Here is a 21,864-nt window from a genome sequence, read left to right as displayed (position 1 = left end):
TCATATACTCCAAAGTCGGATTTCAGCAATTGATCAAAGAATTGGCCAGCATATGGTCATATGGCTCATATCAGATTATATTGTGCAATTAGCTAACATATAGTCATGTAACCCATATTAATCACTTGAACATCGCTCTCATTCCAACACAGATCGACCCACCTCAGTCAATTGTAACATTATCTATAAGGTCATCTCAAAGATTGTGACTAATGTCCCCATATGGATGGGTTATCAGCAAAATTATCTCATCCATGCAGTTGGTCTTCGAACTTGGATAGCTCATCTAAGATAATTATGTCATCGCTCAATTTGTTTTCCAAATCATGAAGCACAGAAAAAGAAGTGGCAATCGAACTTGCTAGGATGAAGGATGATCAGATCAGCCGACGTAGAAAAAATCTGCGGTTAAAGGTCACAGATCCTCAAGGAGGGAATCGGTTGGTTGAATTCCTCTCTACCACTCCAAAAAAATTGGTAATGGGAGTAAATGTGAAAGCGGCGCAAGAACGGTTTTTGCTTCAATTGCAATGACCGATTCACGTCAGGGAATAGATGCCAAGTGAATTACATGTTATCTGTTGTTTTAAACCATTAGCAATTGGATGTTAGCAAGTTTATCTTGTCATTTTGTGTTTAGCAGGTCTATTAGTAGGAATAAAGGATCCTAGATACTTCTATAAAATGGGTGGGAGTTAGGCCTATGGAATTCATTGAGTAAATTGATCAAACAACTTGTGTGCGGTGAGGTTCTACCCGAAGTGGAGTCTTATTTTCATCCAAGTTCATTTCCATTTTTACAATTCTGTTGTCTAAATCCCATTTTGAGTTACAATCCAATCACAATCAGTTGATCATAATCACAATAACCTATCAGGGAACAGATCAAACCCGCGACACTAAATCAATTTAAAACATAATGATACAAATAGCATATACAAAGGAAGGGCCTTTTGCAGTAATTTTATGATCTCTGATGTGCAAGAAAGGGTGCATTCTTAAAATTGTCCACACGTTGAAGATCTTTTGAATTTAACCCGTCAGAAGTATGTTTCTCCTCGAACAGTATAAATTTCCAATTCTTCTAATAGCTTACGAGAATTTGGTACCTTCAAGCGATGGATCCATTAAATTGATCCAGATTACTCATGCTCTCAAGCTGTGTTGCCATAACAGCTACAACTATGATGCATGAATAACTTCTTTTTTTCTTTCCTTTCTTTTGTCTTTTCTGGGGATTAATAGAACCAGCCCAAATTCTGCAAGTTAGCTTCCCATGTAAAATATACAGGAACTCTGTTACCTTCATACTGGAAACAAATGCATTTGGCTTCTTTTGAGTATGAATCTTCTTCCAAACGGGAAACTGAGGCAGTGAGAGATTCTGGAATCACCTCCTGGACATACCATTGATAATAGCCACCTCCATGAGGCAACTGAATCCAGCTACTCAAAGTTGTTTCTTCCTCATGCATGCCTTGAAGCATTGTTGTGCAACTGCGCGGATCTTAAATGGGCTTCATCCTGCAACTAAGGTTACAGAAAGAAATTAGTAAAATCCATGCATGAAAAAGTGCGATTCGAGATGTCAACATAACTTCCATGTGTTGCAAACAAACCTGAAGGCTATAACTGAAATTTGGCGGAGGTCGAAAATCCAAGTGTCCCTAAATGAATGGAAGTATAGTTGATGAAGCTTCATGACATGAATGGTATTTACAAAACCAAAATTCTCGACAAATACATTATTAAATATTATACCAGCCCATGGATGCTTTGTTGAGTGCCAAAAAAACCATCATGGCTGGGTGCTATTGAATTCAATTGCCCCTACAAGCATATAATTTCAGAATAAAAAAAATCAGACAACGGCTACTAATAGATATGTACATCATTGTCTTCACTTTAGCATGACTCACCAGCCCCTGCATGCTTTGTTGATTAACATAGTACCCATCATGAGGTGGCTCCATCAAATTCAACTGCACCTTAAATCAGCACCATTTACAAAGCATCATAACTAATTTCACTATCTTTTAACGAAAAATGAAAAAGCTCAGCTCATATAAAATTTTCAAATACAATAATCTGTACCAGTCCTTGCACATTCTGTTGAGTGCCATAATATCCATTAAGGGTCATTCCATCGGAGGTTAGATTATCCTACAAGCATGAAAGCCCAAGTTAAATTGAGCAGTCATACCATAGGGCAGATAGATGCAGAATTTCTATTTTCCCAAGCAACAAAAAGGAAAAGAAAAAGTGCACATCTTTTATCATTACTTTCAGAAATAACTATGTATTTAACCCCATTTCCCATGAGATTCACAAAATTATACTTTAAAAAAAAAAAAAAAAATAGAAGCACCAGGTGTTCTTGATACAGGGTAGATTTTGATGAACATTGTAATATCATTCTTAACATGATCCTATGCATTCCCCTAAGCATTGTAATCAGATCATAACAAGAACGAAGATTAGACAAACCATTTGTTGCAAGCTGTCTTGCGCCTCAACAAGTAAAACATCTGGCTCTGATGGTACCTGATATACAGAGGCATTCCTCAGTCCTTTTTCTTTTTAAAAACATATAGTGACAGAGACAAAAAGTATATGAAAACAACTACTTCAGAACTAACCTTTCTTTTCTTATATGTACTTTTCTTCTTGCTTGTTTTAGCTCTCAGGCTCCCTTGATTCTCCTCTTCTACACGAACACCATGAACATTGCTACCGGATTCTGCAATATTGATGTTTGAGTTATTCACATTCACACAATTCTTCAGAGCTTCTACTAATGCCCGAAAAGAAATACTATAACTCTCCTCAGATAGTGATCCTTCTTCACTCAATTCAATGGCTTGTTTACATAAATCATTATAACGTTGCACCCTAGTCTGTATCCTTTCTGCTCCTTCAACCATTGACTGCCTGCTCTTTGCATCTTTTGTCCACCTCTTCAAAATATAATGAGATGGGATGCTTGAAAGACCACAAATTTGGAGAACAATCATTGCATGTCTACACAGGAAACCTTTGTAATCAAACAAATGACAGAAACAAGAAACCTCTGACTTTGTTTCATTCCATGTTACCATAAAATACTCATCCTTCTCACAATCTTGAACTCTAAATGTAGTAGTTGTTCCATCTTCGCTTTCTTTTTTAGGATGGCAGCCAACAACACCTAAAACCTCAACTTGGAATTTCTTGAATATGGCATGCGTGTAAACTGTTGACAATTGCTTTTCCCAAGGTGAAGGAGATTTTAATGCAGGTTGTTTGTGCCATGTATCAAAATCTGCTATGGCTTCTTCTTCATACCTATTTTGTAAAATTGTCCCATATTGTTTCACAAACTCTTTCAGAGTAATTTTCTTATGAATATACTTGTCAAAAAAAGAGTTCATACTTTCAGAACGCTGAGGTGTAGACATTCCAGCTAAAAAAGTATCCCCCATATAAGTAGGCACCCACTTTTTTCGATCTTCATACAAGGACCGTATCCATTCATCATCTTGAAGTTCAAATCTAGTAACCATTTTCCACCATCTCATGTCAAACTGTTCATCCGTCCATGACTTGAGAATGCACTTGTTGAATTTTGGCAAAAAATTCTCATGCTGTTTGATCACATGAGCTAGACTTTCAGGGACTTTTTCAAATATATGCCAAAGAGAAAAGCAGTGCCGTGTATTCGGAAAGACTTCCTCAATGGCTGCCTTCAACGCTTTGTCTTGATCAGTGATTATCACTTTGGGAGCTTGCCTACCCATTGCTCTAAGCCATGTTTTCATTAACCAAACAAATGTTGATATACTCTCATCCGCAACCAATGCACATCCAAGCAACATAGACTGAAAGTGATGGTTCACCCCAACAAAAGGAGCAAATGACAATTTATCATTGCTTTTGATATAGGAGGTATCAAAAGAAACAACATCGTTAAAACTAATGTAATCATGCCTACTTTTGGCATCAACCCAAAACAGATTTCTCAAACGCTGCTCTTCATTCAAATCCATCGCATAGAAGAAGTTGGGATTCTCCTTTTGAATACGCTTAAAGTACTCAAGCATAACTTGGGCATCTCCTTCGTCCAAAGTCAAGTGCCGGCCTTTATCAAACTGATAACTTATGTTACTCTGAAGAAACCCATTATTTTGATACCCACCAGATTGTCTAGACATTTCAACATACATCTTTCTAGTTCGTTCGCTAACAGCATGCAAAATGTCAATATTATTCTTCTCAGCTAACTTTACATTTCTATGAATTCGGAAATGGTATGCTAGAGCAGGTAAAAGCTCATGATTATGCTCCTTTATGAATTCATGAATAATCCACTTCCCATCCAGCCGTCTCTTCACATGCATGCTGGCTTTGCAATCCGTCTTTTTCACACTTGGCCGCCGACTGCTCCCACTATCTGATTCTGGAGTGACTCCATATCTGGAACATGCAAATTTGGCATCAATGAATTCTTTTGATTTCTTCGAGCGACGACTGTTTTTAATTGAAGTGGTGAATCCCATAGATTTGGCATATTCTTGATAGAATGAGTATGCTGCCTCATGCGATTCAAATTCAATGCCATTGCGTGGCTCAAAATCTGTATCCCCTTCAAATGCTATAACATCCCTTTTAGAAGAACTAACCACCCCACCATCTCTATTATGCACTTCATCCACAAAATCACCCATGTTTTTCAGTTTATCCAACACTATGCACAATGTCTAGACAGTCCACCACAGTATCAACTGCATCTTGAATCATCCCTGCCCCTATTGCTCAGCAAAGGACTGTTTCCATAAAAAAATCCAACCTGGTGATGAAAAAGAAAACATTATTAAAAAAAAAAAAAAAAGAAGAAAAATTAACCACAGAAGATTAAAACACAATGTACATGACCAAGATTATCAAAACATCTTTGGACCTTCTTCTCATCAAATTCTAAGGTCTTAAAAGCCAAGCCCCTTGAAATGAAATCTAAGCTACCCTACCATCATATGATAATCATTTTCGATGAGAATACTTATAGATGCATGTATGCATATCAACATAAACTTAATTCAATCAAGCCTTAAAACTAACTCAATTATGACTCCCAACAAGGGTAATTTTAGGATGTAAATTCATCTATGAATTCAAGATTTACATCCCATTCCAACTTTTGGCATTATGTCAGTTCAAACTTCACTATCACCATGCTATTTATATTCTTTATTTGGGTTGAAGTAGCTTTGCGTTTTTTTTTTTTTCAACATCAAATAGAAGTAGCAAAACTGAACATGCCCACACTTAAAGCAAGTAATTTCCTTAGATACGTCAACTTAATAAGTAATTCTGATGGTCTTAAACATATAGGTTAAGCTGCTCCACCAGTTAATATGAATAGCCAGATAGTCATATCTGCTCCAAAACTAGAGCAGAAAAGAAGATTCAAGCCTCCAGGGTTGGATTCCTCTCAACAACATCCCAAGGCTTTTAGATTTGTTACTTCTTTATTTTATTTCTTTATTGACATATAAATATGAGCATGATATCATAATGGTCACAGTATAACATAGGAAGATCTTTTATCAATACCGAAATCTAAAATTTGATTCATGACCCAGTTAATAATTGCTCTATTTTTTTTTTTTTAAAAAAAATCATTCTTTTCCACATGAGATGATTAGAGTCAAAAGAGAAAATTAAAGTGCACTTTTTTACCCGACCCGATACCCTTGAATGAAAACCTTTTATATTAAAAAATTAGAAACAAGATTTCAAGTGCAGATACTAAATTGAATTCAAGATTTCAATTGGAAGTTGTGAAATCTTTTCTTTTTCTTTTTTGGATAATTAATCAAAGATAAAATTAAAAGCATAAGGCACCCCCATGTACACCAAAGTATACAAGAGAAGCCAACTTGCTAGTAGGAGCAAAAATAACAAAAAAATCGTGATAACTAATCACGAAAAGAGAAACATAAGCAATTGTCTAAAGATACAAAGTGTTAAAAAATAAAAAATTAATCTCCTCCATAGTCCTCTCATGGTCCTCAAAACGCCTATCATTCATTTTCCTCCATAGACACCACAAAATGCACAAAAGCACCATTTTCCAAATAACAACACTCCGAGTGTTGCCGCTAGTCCACCAAGCAAACAAATCGACTACTCATCTAGGCATAACTCAAGACAACCCAAATCGATTGGAGAAAACATTCCAAATGGCACAAGCAACCTCACAAAGAAGAAGAAGATGGTCCACGGACTCCCCATTCCATTTGCACAAATAACACCAATCAACCACAATGACGCTTCACTTCCAAAGATCTTCCCTAGGGCCACCAAACACACAAAAAGGTCACTCTCAATGGAACGTTAGTCTTCAAATCACTCTTCCAAGAAAAACGGAAACCATCATGAACAACCCATGAAACTGTAGAAGGATTTAACACCAAACAACCCAATTTTAAAACCACAAGATGTCTTCCCCTTCCTATCTTATTCTTAATTTTTATATTATTTTATTTTATTTATAAATAAATGATTCATTGAAAAGCGCAGAAGGGCGCAACATTTTGAAGAATGAAGCAAAGACATCCACCTCCCTATCCAGAGCCGCTCTAGCAAACTCACATTCCATTGAATGGCACCTCCAAAAAATTCCACATGAGCCTCAATAGGAGCACCCTTTGCACAAGCAAATATCAAATAAAAATTGGAAATGCATCCTTAAGGGCCATATCCCCACACCAAAGATCATGCCATAATTTAACCTTAGAGCTATCTCCCACTTGAAATCTGGTGTCTACAAAACTTCTCCCTACCCCTCCTAATATTCTTCCATAAACCCTCCACATACACCCCAACAAGCTCACTAGAATACCACCTTCCCTATGAACTTCCATATTTACAGTCCACCACCACTCTCTACCAAGCCTTTCTCTCAATCGCATAGCGCCAAAGCCATTTACCTAAGAGAGCATGATTGGACCTCAACAAATTCCTAATCCCCAACCCATTTGAAAGTTGTGATATCCAAAAAGGTAACTATAAGATTTGCCAAGAAAAGGACCCAAACCATAAAGATTAAAGGTGTCAATTGAAAGAATTGCAATAATAAACAAGGAAGCTTACAAATATGGCCCTAACATCTAATCATCTAATGTTATGATCCAAAACTCTTTAGAAGCACTATCATTGCACCCCATGTAATTTTGTAGTCACCATCTACTATGCTTCATAGAAGTTTGGGGTGGTTTTTTAAAAAAAAATATTGACCATAAATTTGATTAAAAAGAGCATTAATAAAAGAAGATGCTACTTGTGATAACATATGCCAAGATTAGGTTCTGGCATGATTTATAGTGTGGGGGTCAACCATTGAAGGAATCTTTTCCAAAGTTGTTGAGCATTGCTTGTTGTAAGGAGGTGTGGGTTGGGGATAATATGATAATATTATCGTTAGAAAACTGCATATATAGGATAATATGCAGTTACGGTAATCTTCAATGGAACTTATCTTTTATTAAATTTGTACATGATTGGGAGCTCAATTTGGTGATTGCATTTTATGATTTGTTGTATTCCCTAAGATTGAGACAAGGTGGGGAGGATCATATTTGGTAGATCCCTTCTAAGAGGAAGAATTTTGAAGTTAGGTCATTTTACAAGTGTTATCTAGTTCGGGGGGTTCATCTTTTCCCTGGAAACGTAGTTATAGAGTCAATGTTCCATTGAGAGATAGTTTCTTTGCGTGAACGGCGACTCTTTGAAAGATTCTGACATTGGATAAACTAAGAAAGAGAAAAGTAAAAGTGGTAGACTGGTGTTGCATGTGTAAAAGGAGCAGAAAACCTATAATTCATCTTCTTCTCTATTGTGAAATGGCAAGAGAATTATGGAATGTAATTTTTCGCCTTTTTGATTGTTAGATTGTTGGCGAGATCAGTTGGGAAGTCTCAATTTTAGCTGTTTAGAGGATGTCTCCTTTGTGCTTAATCTGGAGCATATGGAGAAAGCAGAATGCAAAATATTTGAAGATCGTGAGATGTTGATGTAAGAGGTCAAGAATATCTTGGTCAAAACAATTTATATATGGACAAGGGCGTATAATTTCTTAAATTTTTCTAACTTTTTTGAATTTGTGGATTTTTGTCCTTTTAATCATTAGTGGGGGTTATCTCTTGTATACATCTTACATACTATGGTTGCGCCCCTTTGAGCTTTTTTAATGAGTTGCACTACTTATTAAAATAAAAAGGGGGGGGAGGGGGGGAAGGTCTACTTACCCCTTAAATTACCACTCAATTGACAATATCCCCTCAAACTACCAAAAATTGTCAATATCCCCCCTAATGACAAAAAGACCCTTAAAATAAAATATAAAAAAAATAAATAAAAATAAAACTAGGGTGTGGAAATTTTAAAAATTTTCATTTTTTATTGTCAATTGAGTGGTAGTTTGAGGGGGTATGTGGACTTTTCCCCCAAGAACAAAAAAAAAAAAAAAACAATGACATGGCCTTTAAGTCAAAAGGCAGAACTAGACTTGTCTTTTGAACATTTTCTTCCAGGGTTTATAGACAAAGGCAAATGCTACTCAAACCCTTTAATTTTCATTCATCGCCTCATTAGAAAGCCCCCACCCTAAGGCCACTACTATTGTCATTCAGGTCCTAAAAGAGGACAAAGCACAAGGTGGACATATTTAAAAGTGCTGTTTACACAATGCATGAGCAATTTTTCTCCAACAAGACCTTGAAATGATATTTTTTAGACACCCTTAATTTGAAATTTAAATTTAAACAGAAATTCCTTACATAAGTTCTACTCGTTCAAAATGAATTTTAGGATCTATATCTATGATATTGACCACAATCATCTTATAAAAGATAAACTGCAGTTCAAAATATCAACAAGATTTCGAATCTCTGGATTCCCACTCGAACACTAGAATTAATAAGTTTGACAAAGATCTCCATAGATAGTGCCTCAAAAAAAATTCTTACAACTTGAAACTGGGGGACAAAGTCAGCATCAACTGAATGCAGTAAGAAAATTACCCAAGATCTTAAATATAGAGGACCAGGAACAAAACCAATGATTAGAATAATGAAATAAGAAATTGCATAGCTTAGAGCATGTAACATGATAAATAAGTTCAAAATCTTGTCTAGCACTTACACATGATATAGATTTCCGTATCAAATATCTAACATGATCATAAACAAGCATGTTAGCAAGTTACAAAGCTGCACATCTATGCATTCCCTTTCACTATCATACTCTTTTTTCTTTTTTTCCTTTTTTTGGTCAAATTACATAATCTCGAAGTAGCCAAGATAATCTAAACAGGTTTTCCATTTTTATCAAAGAACTCTATAACTAATTTTTTTTATTTTAAAGGCAATAGAATCAGAGTTTGTTGGATGAAAGAAGTTTGTTATCCATTGTTACGTAGTGAATCATTTCTAAATGGGCGTATGTGCATCAAAATGGGCAGCAGATCATGATACAACAAAGTATCGGAAATTATCTGCACATCATGACCCAACAAAGCATCGGAAATTATCTGCACATAACATAAGAAACCATACTCTAAAATTTCCTAAGCACGATCTCATGCAATCCAAAAAAAAAAGAGGAGTGCAGAAAAGTGAATCCTAAGGCGCATATCGTCTCCATATGTTTGGTAAACTTGCCCAACCAACCCTATGTTTTGTAGCTCCTTCACGAGTTGATCAACCCAGCACTGCCTACTTTGCTTCTATAGTATGATGATCAATCCAATTTGCAGGAAGGTCCAATATTGCAAAATATGATAGGTAATATTCTGATTTGATTATCAGATAACAGTGCATGCGTGTGCTGATGAAACCTTAATTCCTTCTACATGAAAATGTTGATCATAAGAACTTTATTTGATTGTGCTTGAAGCCAATATACCACTAGAATGTGACTAGGTGCTTTCTACAACAAGCCACAAGGCATCCTCATTATATGAGACTATGCCTGCCACGAAGCATTGATGGGATTGTACAAATCTCAACCATCCATGTTTCTGGACCCTATATGAAAACTATGTAAAACCTATGTGAACCACCCACATAATGGACAGTTCAAATTTTCACATTGCGACGGGCAGAAACCCAGATTGTAGAGGATATCCTACCTTGTTACATCAAATGGCAGGTGTAATTTTATCCAAGAAGGATCATATTGTCCATAACAGTAACGATATGGTCACTGCATAGTAATTTTTGCATTACGAATGTAAATTAAAATGTCTGAATTTCTTATAATACTTTTGATTTGTTAAACAAGGAAATAAAACCAAAGAAGCCAACAAAATTTGAAGAAAAATTTTATTCGTTAATGCTTCACAATTCACATTTTCTGCTTCATCAAAATTTGAGAAACACCACATACTAAAATCAGCCAGCAACTCCTAAAAGGCTAAGGCCCTAACTATGCTCTCAATAGCTCATTAGTGGTTCCATTTCTCAAAGGTCCAGAGATAACAATATATCATAAAATTCAATAACCCCTTTTTCCTCTCCCCCATTTTCTCAGCAACCAAACAGGCCATCAAAAAAAGTTATTCTTACGAAGAAAAAAAAAACACAAAAAAACATAATGCGGTATCATGATAATGCTATAAAAATTAAAATTAAAATTAAAAAAAAAAAAAAAACAAAACAAAACAAAATATAAACAAATTACAGTAACAAATAGAAAAAATCAATTTGAGAGAGAGAGAAAGACCTCAAAACAGTTTGAGCGGGGGTTTGCGTGAATGGGGGATCCTCCTGGGAAGAAAGGGCTAATTCCACTTGCTTTTTTAGAGTGATTCCGAAGAGTAAAACTTCCAATGAGTGATAAGAAAATGCGAAAGCAAAATAGAGAATTGAAAGTTGAAGTGCTCCCTTAGTTAGTTGGAACCTGTTTATTATTTCCCGAATCACTGAAAAAGAAGAGAATTAGTAGAGACTCCGAATTTCGCTTGACTCTCTCTTTTCTTCTCCCCCATTTTCCAAGCATCCAAACACAGAGAACGCATCCAAAGAGAAAGGACGAGAAATCAAAATTCACCAAAACAAGAGCACGAAGAGGAAATCGAAGAAATTGTATACCTCACCTGTGCAAAGGTTCGTAATCCTTTTCACCGTCGGGTCGGTTTCAATTGGATCCTATTATCGGGTCAACTTTTTCTTTTCACTGCTATTCGGTTTTGCACCGGAGAAATGAAGAGAAAGGGGAATTTCGCCTCGATTCCTTCCGCTCTGTAACGAATCCGAATGAATAACGTGTTATTTACTAGATTTATGTAGCCTAGCCTGCTATATAGCTAAATGACGTATAACTCGATGACGTCACCATAAAAATTAGTTATTAGATTAAAAAACTTAGATATTAGCCTCACCAAAAAATAAAAAATAAAAAAAATTAGCATTTGTAAACCATAAAAAGGATTAAACTGTCTTTTTGGTCTCTGACTGTTAACGACTTTATTTTTTTTCACTTAAGATTCATTTTATATCGTAAATTACCTTTTTTATATAGATAAATACAAAGATGATATCTATGTCAATCTTCCGTCCATAAAATTAACAGAATTACATATTAAATCAATAAAAACCTGCCACATGTCATATGCCTCGATAAAAATTGCATGTTGTGCCATATGGTTAAATAGGGACAAAAATTTGCTACAAACTAATTTTTTTAATAACATGTGCTTTTCATATGTTTTTTTAATAGTTATGAAATACATATCACTTTATTAGATGAGTTTGTATGAATTAGTTTCAAACAAGTTTAAAGCAAATTTCTGTCTATAAAATAGGTACCCTAGTCTGAATTTTGGTGCCATATCCCTATGTCATCACCGCAACAAAATTATTTGATATAAGCTTCCATGCCAACAAAACAACATGGTGGGAATTGGATTCTCTATGGCATTTATTCTTTAATTGTACCTTTGCCCGAATAGTGTGGAGAAATTATATCTGGCCTCTAGGCTCTAGACATTACTACTCTAAATTCTTGTAGTATGATTGACTGGATTAAACTGATTATCTCTCCGGGATCCACTTTAGCCATTCCTCATGAAGATCATCACAAATTCCAAATTTTTGCTTCAGTGGCATGTGATCTTCTATGGTTTTATAGAAACAAAGTTTAGGTTTCATCTCTGAGAATATTAACAAGATAGCTCAAGAACACTTCAATGCAAGGCAACAACAATCCACGCCTCCTGTGGAAAAGTGGTACCCTCCCCCATTAGATTGGTTTAAAATTAATTTTGATACTGCTATTAAGAACTCTTATTATGTATAAGCGACCGTCTGTTGTGACTCAAATGGACATATTATCAACATGGTTTCTTAAGTCAGTGCTTCTTGCCATCCCAATTATGGAGAAGCCTTAGCAGCTCGTTTGGCAGTGTCTCTGGCTTCCTCTCTTGAGCTGGGTAGTTTTATTATTAAAGGTGATTCACAAATTGTTATTATGGCTATTTAATACCCTACTATTCCTCAAGATTGGTGCATTGCATTGATTATTTCTAATACCCTCGACTCTATCCCGGCCTCTTCCAGTTGAAAAAACCATGAAGATCAACAGAAATGCAAACTTTTGTGCCCACACAATGGCAAAATGGGCCGCAAGCATTCCCATATATCCTCCCCCCCCCCCTCCGACTTGGCCATCCTAGGGCCTTTTTGTTTTGGTTTTGTTTTTTCTTTGTTTATGTACTCACAAAAAAAAATGGTGGAAATTTTGAAATAGTTTTAGAATAATACAAAACAATATTATTTTGAGAAATAATTTTGAAAATTGCACTATTTTAGGAAAAAACATCAAATTTTGTACCAGTACGTAACCTAATGTGGTCTAATAATACTTTCAATACATGACCTTGCAAAATGAAATGTCTACTAAAGATATGTTGTTAGATGGTAATTAACATAACAAATAAGATGATCACCTTCCTCTCCCTTTAACTTATTTAAAATCAAGTGAAAACCAATTAAACTAATCCATTCTTTAGAAAAGCTTCTCAAGCTCATCAGTGAGGGCATAGATGGCTGACTTGGAGCAAAGGACCTCCTCCTACTCCTTGTTAATGAGCTTTGGCATGACTATAATTATATGAAACACAGTTTTGGACTTTTCTGGGGCACAAAGTGCTTTGAGATTTTTTTACCAGACATACATTTTTTGCTTGCTCTCAAATGCTGGCCCTTAATATAATTCAAAACATGCCCCCATGGAAAAAAGAAAAACTAAAGCTTTGGGCCCAGCTATAGTACCTTTTCTTTTTCTTTTTTTTGGTTGAGAGGAAAAGAATAAAGAGAGGGGTGGTGCTCTTCTATACACTTCACTCTCGGACCGGCCCTTCCCCAGAAGAAAAGGATAATAGTGATATTACAAAGGAAAAGGTAAAATCATAAATGGACAAAGGAAGAAAAAGAAAAGCATTGGTAAAGAGAAATGATACATCAAAGTGAACTAATTTCAACATTGTTGCTCCTGTTAGCATCTGTGGACTACAGACTACATAGTCGGCATATTAGCCAACGGTGATGAACTTGGGAGTAGGTTTTACTGATTTCAACTGCTCCTATCAAGATTTGACATTCTTGAGATACAATAATACAACAACCTTTACAAAAGATACAATCCTACCTCGATTCTGTTCCAACTCTGAGGGAAATTCTATTAAAAAAGAGATGGTGAAGATAAATAACAGCCTACTCCATCTTAGCTTATTTTACACATAACACAGGAAGCATTTCACTGCCCTAATCCTTCCATCGACAAGGCATGACACGTTTCATTCTTCAAAAGACACTACCTTCAATACGTTGTTTCCGCCTGGGCCTACAATCAAAGTGAATCATTCTATTTATACCTTGAGATTCAAGAGACGATTTGGTTTTCTATTTTTGGTTTGGAAGTGTTCATTTCAAATAACTACCTTCATAAGGATAGGTGCTTCTCATGCATGTCTTGATGCATCATCATGCAACTGTGCAGCTCTTACATTAGGATCATCCTGCCATGAGGAAGAAAAACTCATTGCAAGTCCTGTAGTAGAAACAAACAGCATGATCCCGCAGAATTGTTAGAATAAACAAACTTACTCGGATGTAAGTGAAACCAGAGGGTGTTCGGAAAAAATCCATTTGTCCCTGCAAACATAAAACCCTAATTCGTAAAACGACACCATTTGAACAAGGTAGTAAACTGAGAATTACGGCTAGCATCATAGGGTGCTATACCAGCCCATGCATGCTTTGCGGAGGAGCGCTGTAATAGCCATCATGGCTTGGCGCTATTGAGTTTAATTGTCCCTACAAATATTAAGCCCAAATTTTAAAATTCACATCATCCATGGTGCACTATCACTACTTAATTCATTGCCGTAATAATATATATGATGTACCAGCCCCTGAATGGCCTGTTGATTCCCATAGTAATGATCCCGTGTTGGTGCCATTAAGTTTAGTTGTACCTGCCAAAAAAAAAAAAAAAGCGTATAAATCAAAACTTTTGAATTTAAAAAAGTAGAAGAGAGTGTACATTACTGTATGATACATGATGGAACTATAGTGCATCGTACCATTCCTTGCATGCTCTGTTGTGTACCATAGTAGTTATCCAGGGTTACTGCTCTTGAGCTTAATTTGTCCTACAAATAAAAATCATCAATTTTAGTTTTTTTTTTTTTTCCTTTCAATTGCATTCTCTAGCATAATCCACCGAGTAGCATCAGGACATTTCTGTGCTAGTTTTACTGAGAACAACACAAACTACATAAGTACAAAATCATAATTTCCAGTTTGATACAATTTTGTACAATACTAGTATATAAAATACTTTCTTAACAGGCTACAATCAAAAGAAGGGACAAACCATTTGCTGCAAGCTGTCTTGTGCCCCGACAGTCATAACTTCTGATTCAGAGCTCACCTACAATTAATAGGAGGTCATATTATCAAATATAAATTGAATCAGAACATATGCAAGCAGTTGCTGTCAACAACTAACCTTTCTTTTCTTGGTCGGATTCTTTTTTTTATTTGTCTTCCCTGTGCTTCTACTTTGATTATCTTCTTCAATGCAGAGTAGACCATGAGTGTCTGATGTGCCAGCTTCTACAAGGCTCTTTCCAGAATTATTTGTACTCACACAGCTTCCAAAAGCTTCATCTAGTGCACGGATTGCAAAACTGTAACTCTCCTGAGAAAGAGATCCCTCTTCACTCAGTTTCATTGCCCTTTGACATAACTCATTGTATCGATGTACCCTTGATTGCACCAGTTCCGATTCTTCTCCCAATAAATTCCTGCTCTTTGCATCTTTCATCCACCGTTTCAAAACATATTGAGATGGGATGGCAGAAAGCCCACAAATTTGAAGAACAATCATCGCATGTCTGCAAAGATAACCTTTGTATTCATATAACCGGCATATACAAGAAATTTCTGATTTCATTTCGTTCCATATAACAATGAAGTCTTGGCTCCTTTCAAATTCTTGAACTCGGAAAGTAAAGATTGTCTCTTCTTGTCTTTCTCTTTTGGGATGACAAGCAACTACACCTAGAAGCTCAGCCTGAAATTTCTTGAACACAGCATGTGTGTAAACCCCTGAAACACTCTTCTCTAAAGGTGAAGGGGATTTTAATGCAGGCTGTTTGTTCCATGTATCAGAATCTGCTTTGGCTTCCTCTTCATACCGATCTTGCAGAATTGATTCATACAGTCTCACAAATTCCTGTACAGCTGTCTTCTTATGCACATACTTATCAAAATAGGAATTTACACTCTCTGATCGCTGAGTTGTAGACATCCCAGCCAAACAAACATCCTTCATGTATGTTGGCACCCATAGTTTACGATCTTCATATATTGACTGCATCCATTCATCCTCTTTGAGCTCAAATCTCTCAAGAATTTTCCACCACCTTTTTTCAAACTCTTCATTTGTCCATGACTTGTAGATGCATTTTTCAAATTTTGGCATAAAATTTTCATGCTGTTTGATTACATGACCTAGATTTTCAGAGACCTTTCCCAATATGTGCCACAAACAAAAGCTATGACAAGCATCTGGAAAGACCTCCGAAACAGCTGATTTCAAGGCTTTGTCATGGTCGGTGATTATTACTTTTGGAGCTTGCCCACCCATTGCTTTCAGCCAAATCCTCATTAGCCAAGAAAATGTTGTTGTGCTTTCATCTGATATCAAAGCACATCCAAGCAAAATGAACTGATAGTGTTGATTCACTCCAACAAATAGAGCAAGAGGCATCTTATATTTGTTTCTAACATAAGTAGTATCCAATGACACTACATCACTGAAAGTGTTATAGTCATGCCTACTTTTGGCATCAACCCAGAACAAATTTTTCAGCCGTTGATCTTCTCCCAGATCTATTGCATAAAAGAAGTTAGAATTCATATTTTGCATCTGCGTAAAAAACTCAAGCAAAATCTTAGCATCTCCTGCCTCTAATGCCAAATTCCGACCTTTATCAAAAGGGTTTTTGGGGTCATTCTTGAGACCAACCACATTTTTGTATTCAGCAAATTGTCTAGCCATTGCAGCATACATCTTTCTTGTTTGTTCACTTACAGCCTGAGCTGGTAATAGCTCATGATTATGCTCCTTCACAAAACTATGTATAACCCATTTTCCATCCGGCCTTCTCTTTACATGCATGCTTGCTTTGCAGTCTGTCTTTGCACAAGATCGTCGACCAGTTGCATTTTCGCAATCTTGCTTGTTCTGTCTGGCACGTGGTCGATTGAAGGATTTGTCATACTCTCGCTTGGTCCCATATCGAGAACAAGCAAACTTGGCATCAATAAATTCCCTAGAAGTCTTCGAACGGCGGCTATTTTGTATTGCAGTGTTGAATCCCATAGACCGAGCATATTCTTGATAAAATGAATATGCTTCTCCGTGAGATTCAAATTCCATACCAGAAAGTGGCTCAAGATTCGTATCCTCTTTAAACACTACCATGTCCACCAGGGGAGAATTCAAATCCCCACCATCTTCAACGCGTACCTCAACTCCAACATCAACCATATTTTCACCCTCAATATCTCCATTATGCAGTTTCTCATCAACATCCAAGATGTTATCAATTGTATTTGGTTCTTCATCTTCCTTATCATGCTCTCCAGAAGGTAGCCTTAGATCTATATCCATGATGAGAATAAATCACGTCTGGAAAACAATTATCCAAGCATACCTGGAAAGGGAAAAGACAACATGTTTGTGTCAATCCACTTTAAAACTACAACCTAAAATCACAATTAGCAATGATTATAATTATAACAACATACACTCAAGTAAAATATCTACTCTTCTTGATTCATGTATAATTTCAAACCCATGTTATTTAAAGTACGATAGGCTTCAAAACCAAAAGTACCTGGTATGTTCTGGCAAAGTGTATCACACTCTTAACACATTATTTCAACAACAATAACAGAAGTTAACTTCTCTTAAGAGCACCAGGGGCCTATAACTTCAAACTGAGCTGTGATAAACAATATGCATTGATATTATCCGACTTTTTAAGTCTTTAGTAATAATAGTCGCATACACAAGGTGATTGCAGATTCAGGACCATGATTCAAAGTTTTCCTCTACGAGGCTTGTTCACTCAAGACTTTCTCGTAACAGGCCTAGAATTCTTTCTGAGCCAACTGCCAATAGACAAGCAGCTAATCATGGATATAAATTGTTTTTTAAGTTATTTAAAATAACTCAAAACTGGAAGAAAGGAAAAATTGCAACCATTGATTCTAAATAAAATAACAAACAACTATTCTTTTGCATAGGTTTTCCAGCCCAGATATAAGACTCTATTCTTCATATGAAATAATATTCTTCTTATTTTCCTCATTTTATTTTTTCGGTTCATGATAATGCAGACTGAAGATATACATGTGAAGGGGAATCATTACAGAAAAAATATATAGAAAACTTTTGAGGGCCCTTCTAACACTCTAAAACCTTGAATATTGCACGGGTTGCCCCGTCTTGCTCCTTTTCACATTCTGAGACCTGCTCTGTGCTTCAAAACTTTGTCCATACCTCAAGGTTTGTTTGCTTAGCAGAACTTTGATATCGCTGTCAAGGTGTACACGTCTCCTTTCTGCAGCAGGAAATTATTTAAACTAAATTAGGAGAACAATGAGTTTATCTCCAATAGAACACGATTTAGCTTATAGACAAATCTTTTCTAGAAATAACTTTGATGCCTTTGAATTTGTTGTCACAACCAGAAAAGAAAAGCCCTTTTCAGTCTTAACATCCACATTGGCATTCTCAAGGTGGGTTGTATGACCTTCAAATAACTGCCTTTAAAATGGCACAAAACTTCTTCTGCACACAATTTTGCTTTCATTTCTGCAATGTTGACAATATGGTTTACACAGTTACCAGTCTCTTTTTACAATTAAAACGATTTTATTAAAGATGAAGTTCTTTTTAAAAATTGGCCTTCTTACTTTTTTCTTCTCCTGTCAACAGTAAGAATTGAACAGCAAACTCCATCCGACATCTTTTGGTGTCTAATTCTCTCTTTTTCTATGATTCTCCATAGAGCTCTATTCTTTGCACCTTAAGAGCATGAGCAATTTTGGAGACAAAGGTAAAGGTCTTTGCATGAATACTACTCTGCTTGTACCAAACTCGCACTGAAATCAATGTGTACTTGACCTAAAATTTTAACAAGTCGAAATCAATATGACTTTAAACTGCATTATCTGCTAATCAATTTCTAGGCACAGCAAAATTTGGTAGTTAATTTTTCCGTAAGTAATGACTTTTGTTATATCCATCATCTTTACTCGGTGTTTCAAACTTTGGTAGTTGTTACATGTCTAATCCACTAAAATTTAGCACTCATTTTAGATACTGGTCCTCATGTTATCCACTGACCAATAACAATATAAAGTTGCAAAGCCTATATAATCATTCAAAATCAGCCATAGACATATCTCAATTCTAATCTTTGTACGCTTTATGGATGTTGAGAATAACAAGAAAATGCTACCTATACAGATAAACCATCGCACCAAAGTTTCCTAACTAATGATGGTAATTAGCCATCATAATGTCAAATGTTTATATGGCATTATTTCAGAATAAATGATTGATGAAATTAGTTACAAAGATGGTGTTGCTTGTATAAATGGATAAAGAGAGAGAGTTCACACTTGCATGTCTTCGGGATGTGACGCATGCACAAAGAGAAGAAAAAATAAATGAAAATATAAGATGTACCCATATTCTCCACGCCCAAACAACAACCTGAACCTATGTGCCCTGGAAAGAGAATCCTCCAGGACTCTAAGGTTTAAGGGTTTCCTCAACAATTGGCTGCAAAATAGTAAAGTAGAAAGGGATGATTCGTTTCTTAAAGAAGCATGGGTCTTCATTACCCTGCCTTTTGCAAAAAGAAAGGCGCGCACACACACACACATTATTGGAAGTCGGTGGTCCACTTGAGAGAACTAGAGGGATATTTAAGGAAGTCAAGACAATCCAGGAACTTACGGAATATCACCCATGTAGAATGTTTCAAAATATGAATATTATCACTACTTGAATTACAAATAGCCTCATGGAGTTATTGTGTAGACCATTTCAGAAAATCCAGCTTTTAATTTACATGGTCTACCAGCCTCCTCATCTTGGTTTCTCAGACAGCATATCAGTGCTACATCAACACATTTATATTCACACAACTCCTGAACAGTTAGCAGGCATATAATAGACACAAAATTATTTCTATAAGTTTCATATTAGCTGAAATTATTATTGATAGAAAAAGCAAAAAATTTGCTTGCATAAGATCAAGTGATGGCATCCAATTTGGAGGAACAACCTAAAAGCTATATCATAACAAATATAAGTTTAAAAAAAACATTGTAAATTTTCTGATTTTTTACCTACTATTAGCCCTGATTGTCATATGCTCTTTAAATTTGAAGATAAATCATTTCAATATTCTTCCTAATCAGAATAGCTTACGAACATGACATCACAAAGATCCCCTATTTTGACACTGCTGTAATTCCCCCCTCCCAAAAAACAATGGTAAGAAACAAAGACAAATCTACAGTGCACCATTTAATTGCTACCACACTTTATTTATTTATTTATTTTTTTTTTTGATAAGTAACAAAAAGTTTTATTACCACACTTTATTTAACTCTTTTTTTAAGGAAAAAAAAAAAAAAACTGTTATATTCAAATTGTAAATAGAATTCCAGCTACATGACATCAATTGAAATCAGGATTCAAACGAAAATTTGTAACTTGTAAAATCCAAAAAGAGTACTCTAATGTTTTTTTTGAGATAAGGCTCTAAACCTTGAAATTAAATGCCAGATTCTAATCATAGATTTTCAATAGCAATTAAAGAAGAGAACAAAGCACTGGGCAAATGTATTTAAAGGTGTCCGTTAACCAATGTGGGGGCAATTTTTCTCTACCAGTACATAACCGTGATCTTTTTAATTCACTTCTCAATTTGAAAAAAAAAAAAAAAAAAAAAAAAGGCCAATAAACTAGGCTTCAAAATATTAACTAGAATTTAACTCTCTGATCACCACTCAGACACTGCAATTTTTTTATATTTGGCAAAAAAACTCCCTAGAACTTCAAAAATTCTCTTACAACTTGACATTGCCCATTGAAAGATGATAAATAAGTTCAACACATGGTCTATGATGCTGTTTCACGGTATTAGTGCACTGATTTAGATATTAAGTATCTGAAAGATGATTGATTTATTAAAACTGAACATCCATATCTTCCCTTTCACTCCCATCTTCATTTTCTTTTTTCCAAATTACATGATCTTAAAGATTGCCAAACTAATATAATACAGAAATTTCACTTTTATCAAAGAATTCTACATCTAATTTCTTATTTAATAGATAATAGGATCGTAGAGGAAGAATATTTGGCTTAGTATCAAATATTTTGTTGTCAAGCTGAGAATCACATATGAATACCTATATGTGTAGCTATAGGTAGCATATCCTGAAACATCGTATCAGAAAACCAAACTGAATGGAACCATATTAATATAATAACCATCCACACCGGCTCATTCTACAAAACTAGGTTAAAAGTACTCTTAAAAATCCGGGAAAAGCATTAGCCACATCCGGCAAAATGACTGGTCAAATTACAATTGGAGTTCCCTATAATTGCTTATAAAGGACGGTCTCACCTAATAAGAAACCAATGTGAGACTTAAACACCCGTAAGCTCTTTTATAATCCACTCCCTCTATCTGGGCTAATAATCATCTCAACGTTGGACTGAAGTGTTACAATTAACTAAGCACCATCTTGTATTCGTGATACTAATGGAAATTCTGAATAGCCTTAATAGACTTGGATTAAATCAACAAGGAAATAACTACCCAATTAACATTTCCAGCTCCCCTTCTACCTAACAAAGCAGATGAATTGGGAAGAGAATTTTACTCCACATTTTCTAGTCTACCAAATTTTAGAAACACAAAGCCCTAAAATCAGCAAACAGGCACTTATATGGTTATATTATATGCCCAGGCCCTAACTCAGCTCACTAACTCCCTTGGTGCTTTCACTCCTCTCTCTCAGTTTCACAGATAACAATATTATATCAGATCAAACATATCAAAAAAAAAATCACCAAAATTTAACGAATTGCAGTAACACGAAAGATGAAGAAAAGTTTGAATTTCAGAGAGAGAGAGAGAGAGGTAGAGAGAGAGAGAGAGACACCTCAAGTGTAGAGCATCTGAGAAGAAAAGCTGAGAAACAGGGCGAGTGGGGG

At 35.6% G+C, this 21,864-nt stretch overlaps 2 protein-coding genes across 8 annotated transcripts; both read right to left on the bottom strand.

The window, feature by feature from the left end:
• Positions 1–873: 873 nt before the first annotated feature.
• LOC132181189 (protein FAR-RED IMPAIRED RESPONSE 1) lies at positions 874–11,289 on the bottom strand. 6 transcript variants are annotated; one of them, XM_059594296.1, is made up of 9 exons: positions 11,130–11,289; positions 10,762–10,960; positions 2,640–4,825; positions 2,488–2,544; positions 2,095–2,163; positions 1,920–1,988; positions 1,762–1,830; positions 1,620–1,667; positions 874–1,530 (listed from the first exon to the last, which is right to left on the bottom strand). In XM_059594296.1, the coding sequence occupies exons 3-9, from the start codon at positions 4,701–4,703 to the stop codon at positions 1,468–1,470; spliced, it is 2,439 nt and encodes an 812-aa protein (XP_059450279.1). In that variant the 5' UTR covers positions 4,704–4,825; positions 10,762–10,960; positions 11,130–11,289; the 3' UTR covers positions 874–1,467. The 6 variants fall into 6 exon arrangements, with proteins under 6 accessions (XP_059450279.1, XP_059450278.1, XP_059450284.1 ...); XM_059594295.1 differs by having other exon boundaries at positions 11,135–11,289; XM_059594301.1 differs by having other exon boundaries at positions 874–1,524; positions 11,135–11,289.
• A 2,175-nt stretch (positions 11,290–13,464) lies between these two features.
• Positions 13,465–21,864, bottom strand: LOC132183418 (protein FAR-RED ELONGATED HYPOCOTYL 3). Of its 2 annotated transcripts, XM_059596848.1 has the most exons (11): positions 18,534–19,942; positions 18,306–18,432; positions 18,037–18,178; positions 15,052–17,266; positions 14,917–14,973; positions 14,624–14,692; positions 14,447–14,515; positions 14,283–14,354; positions 14,145–14,192; positions 13,979–14,056; positions 13,465–13,881 (listed from the first exon to the last, which is right to left on the bottom strand). In XM_059596848.1, exons 4-10 carry the CDS (start codon positions 17,221–17,223, stop codon positions 14,000–14,002), a joined length of 2,544 nt encoding a protein of 847 aa, XP_059452831.1. In that variant the 5' UTR covers positions 17,224–17,266; positions 18,037–18,178; positions 18,306–18,432; positions 18,534–19,942; the 3' UTR covers positions 13,465–13,881; positions 13,979–13,999. The 2 variants fall into 2 exon arrangements, with proteins under 2 accessions (XP_059452831.1, XP_059452832.1); XM_059596849.1 differs by lacking the exons at positions 18,306–18,432; positions 18,534–19,942 and adding an exon at positions 21,813–21,864.

Source organism: Corylus avellana, chromosome ca5 (assembly GCF_901000735.1).
Source record: "Corylus avellana chromosome ca5, CavTom2PMs-1.0".
Lineage (NCBI taxonomy): Eukaryota > Viridiplantae > Streptophyta > Magnoliopsida > Fagales > Betulaceae > Corylus > Corylus avellana.
The sequence above is the reverse complement of the archived record's forward strand: the minus strand, read 5'-3'. Positions and strand labels throughout refer to the sequence as shown.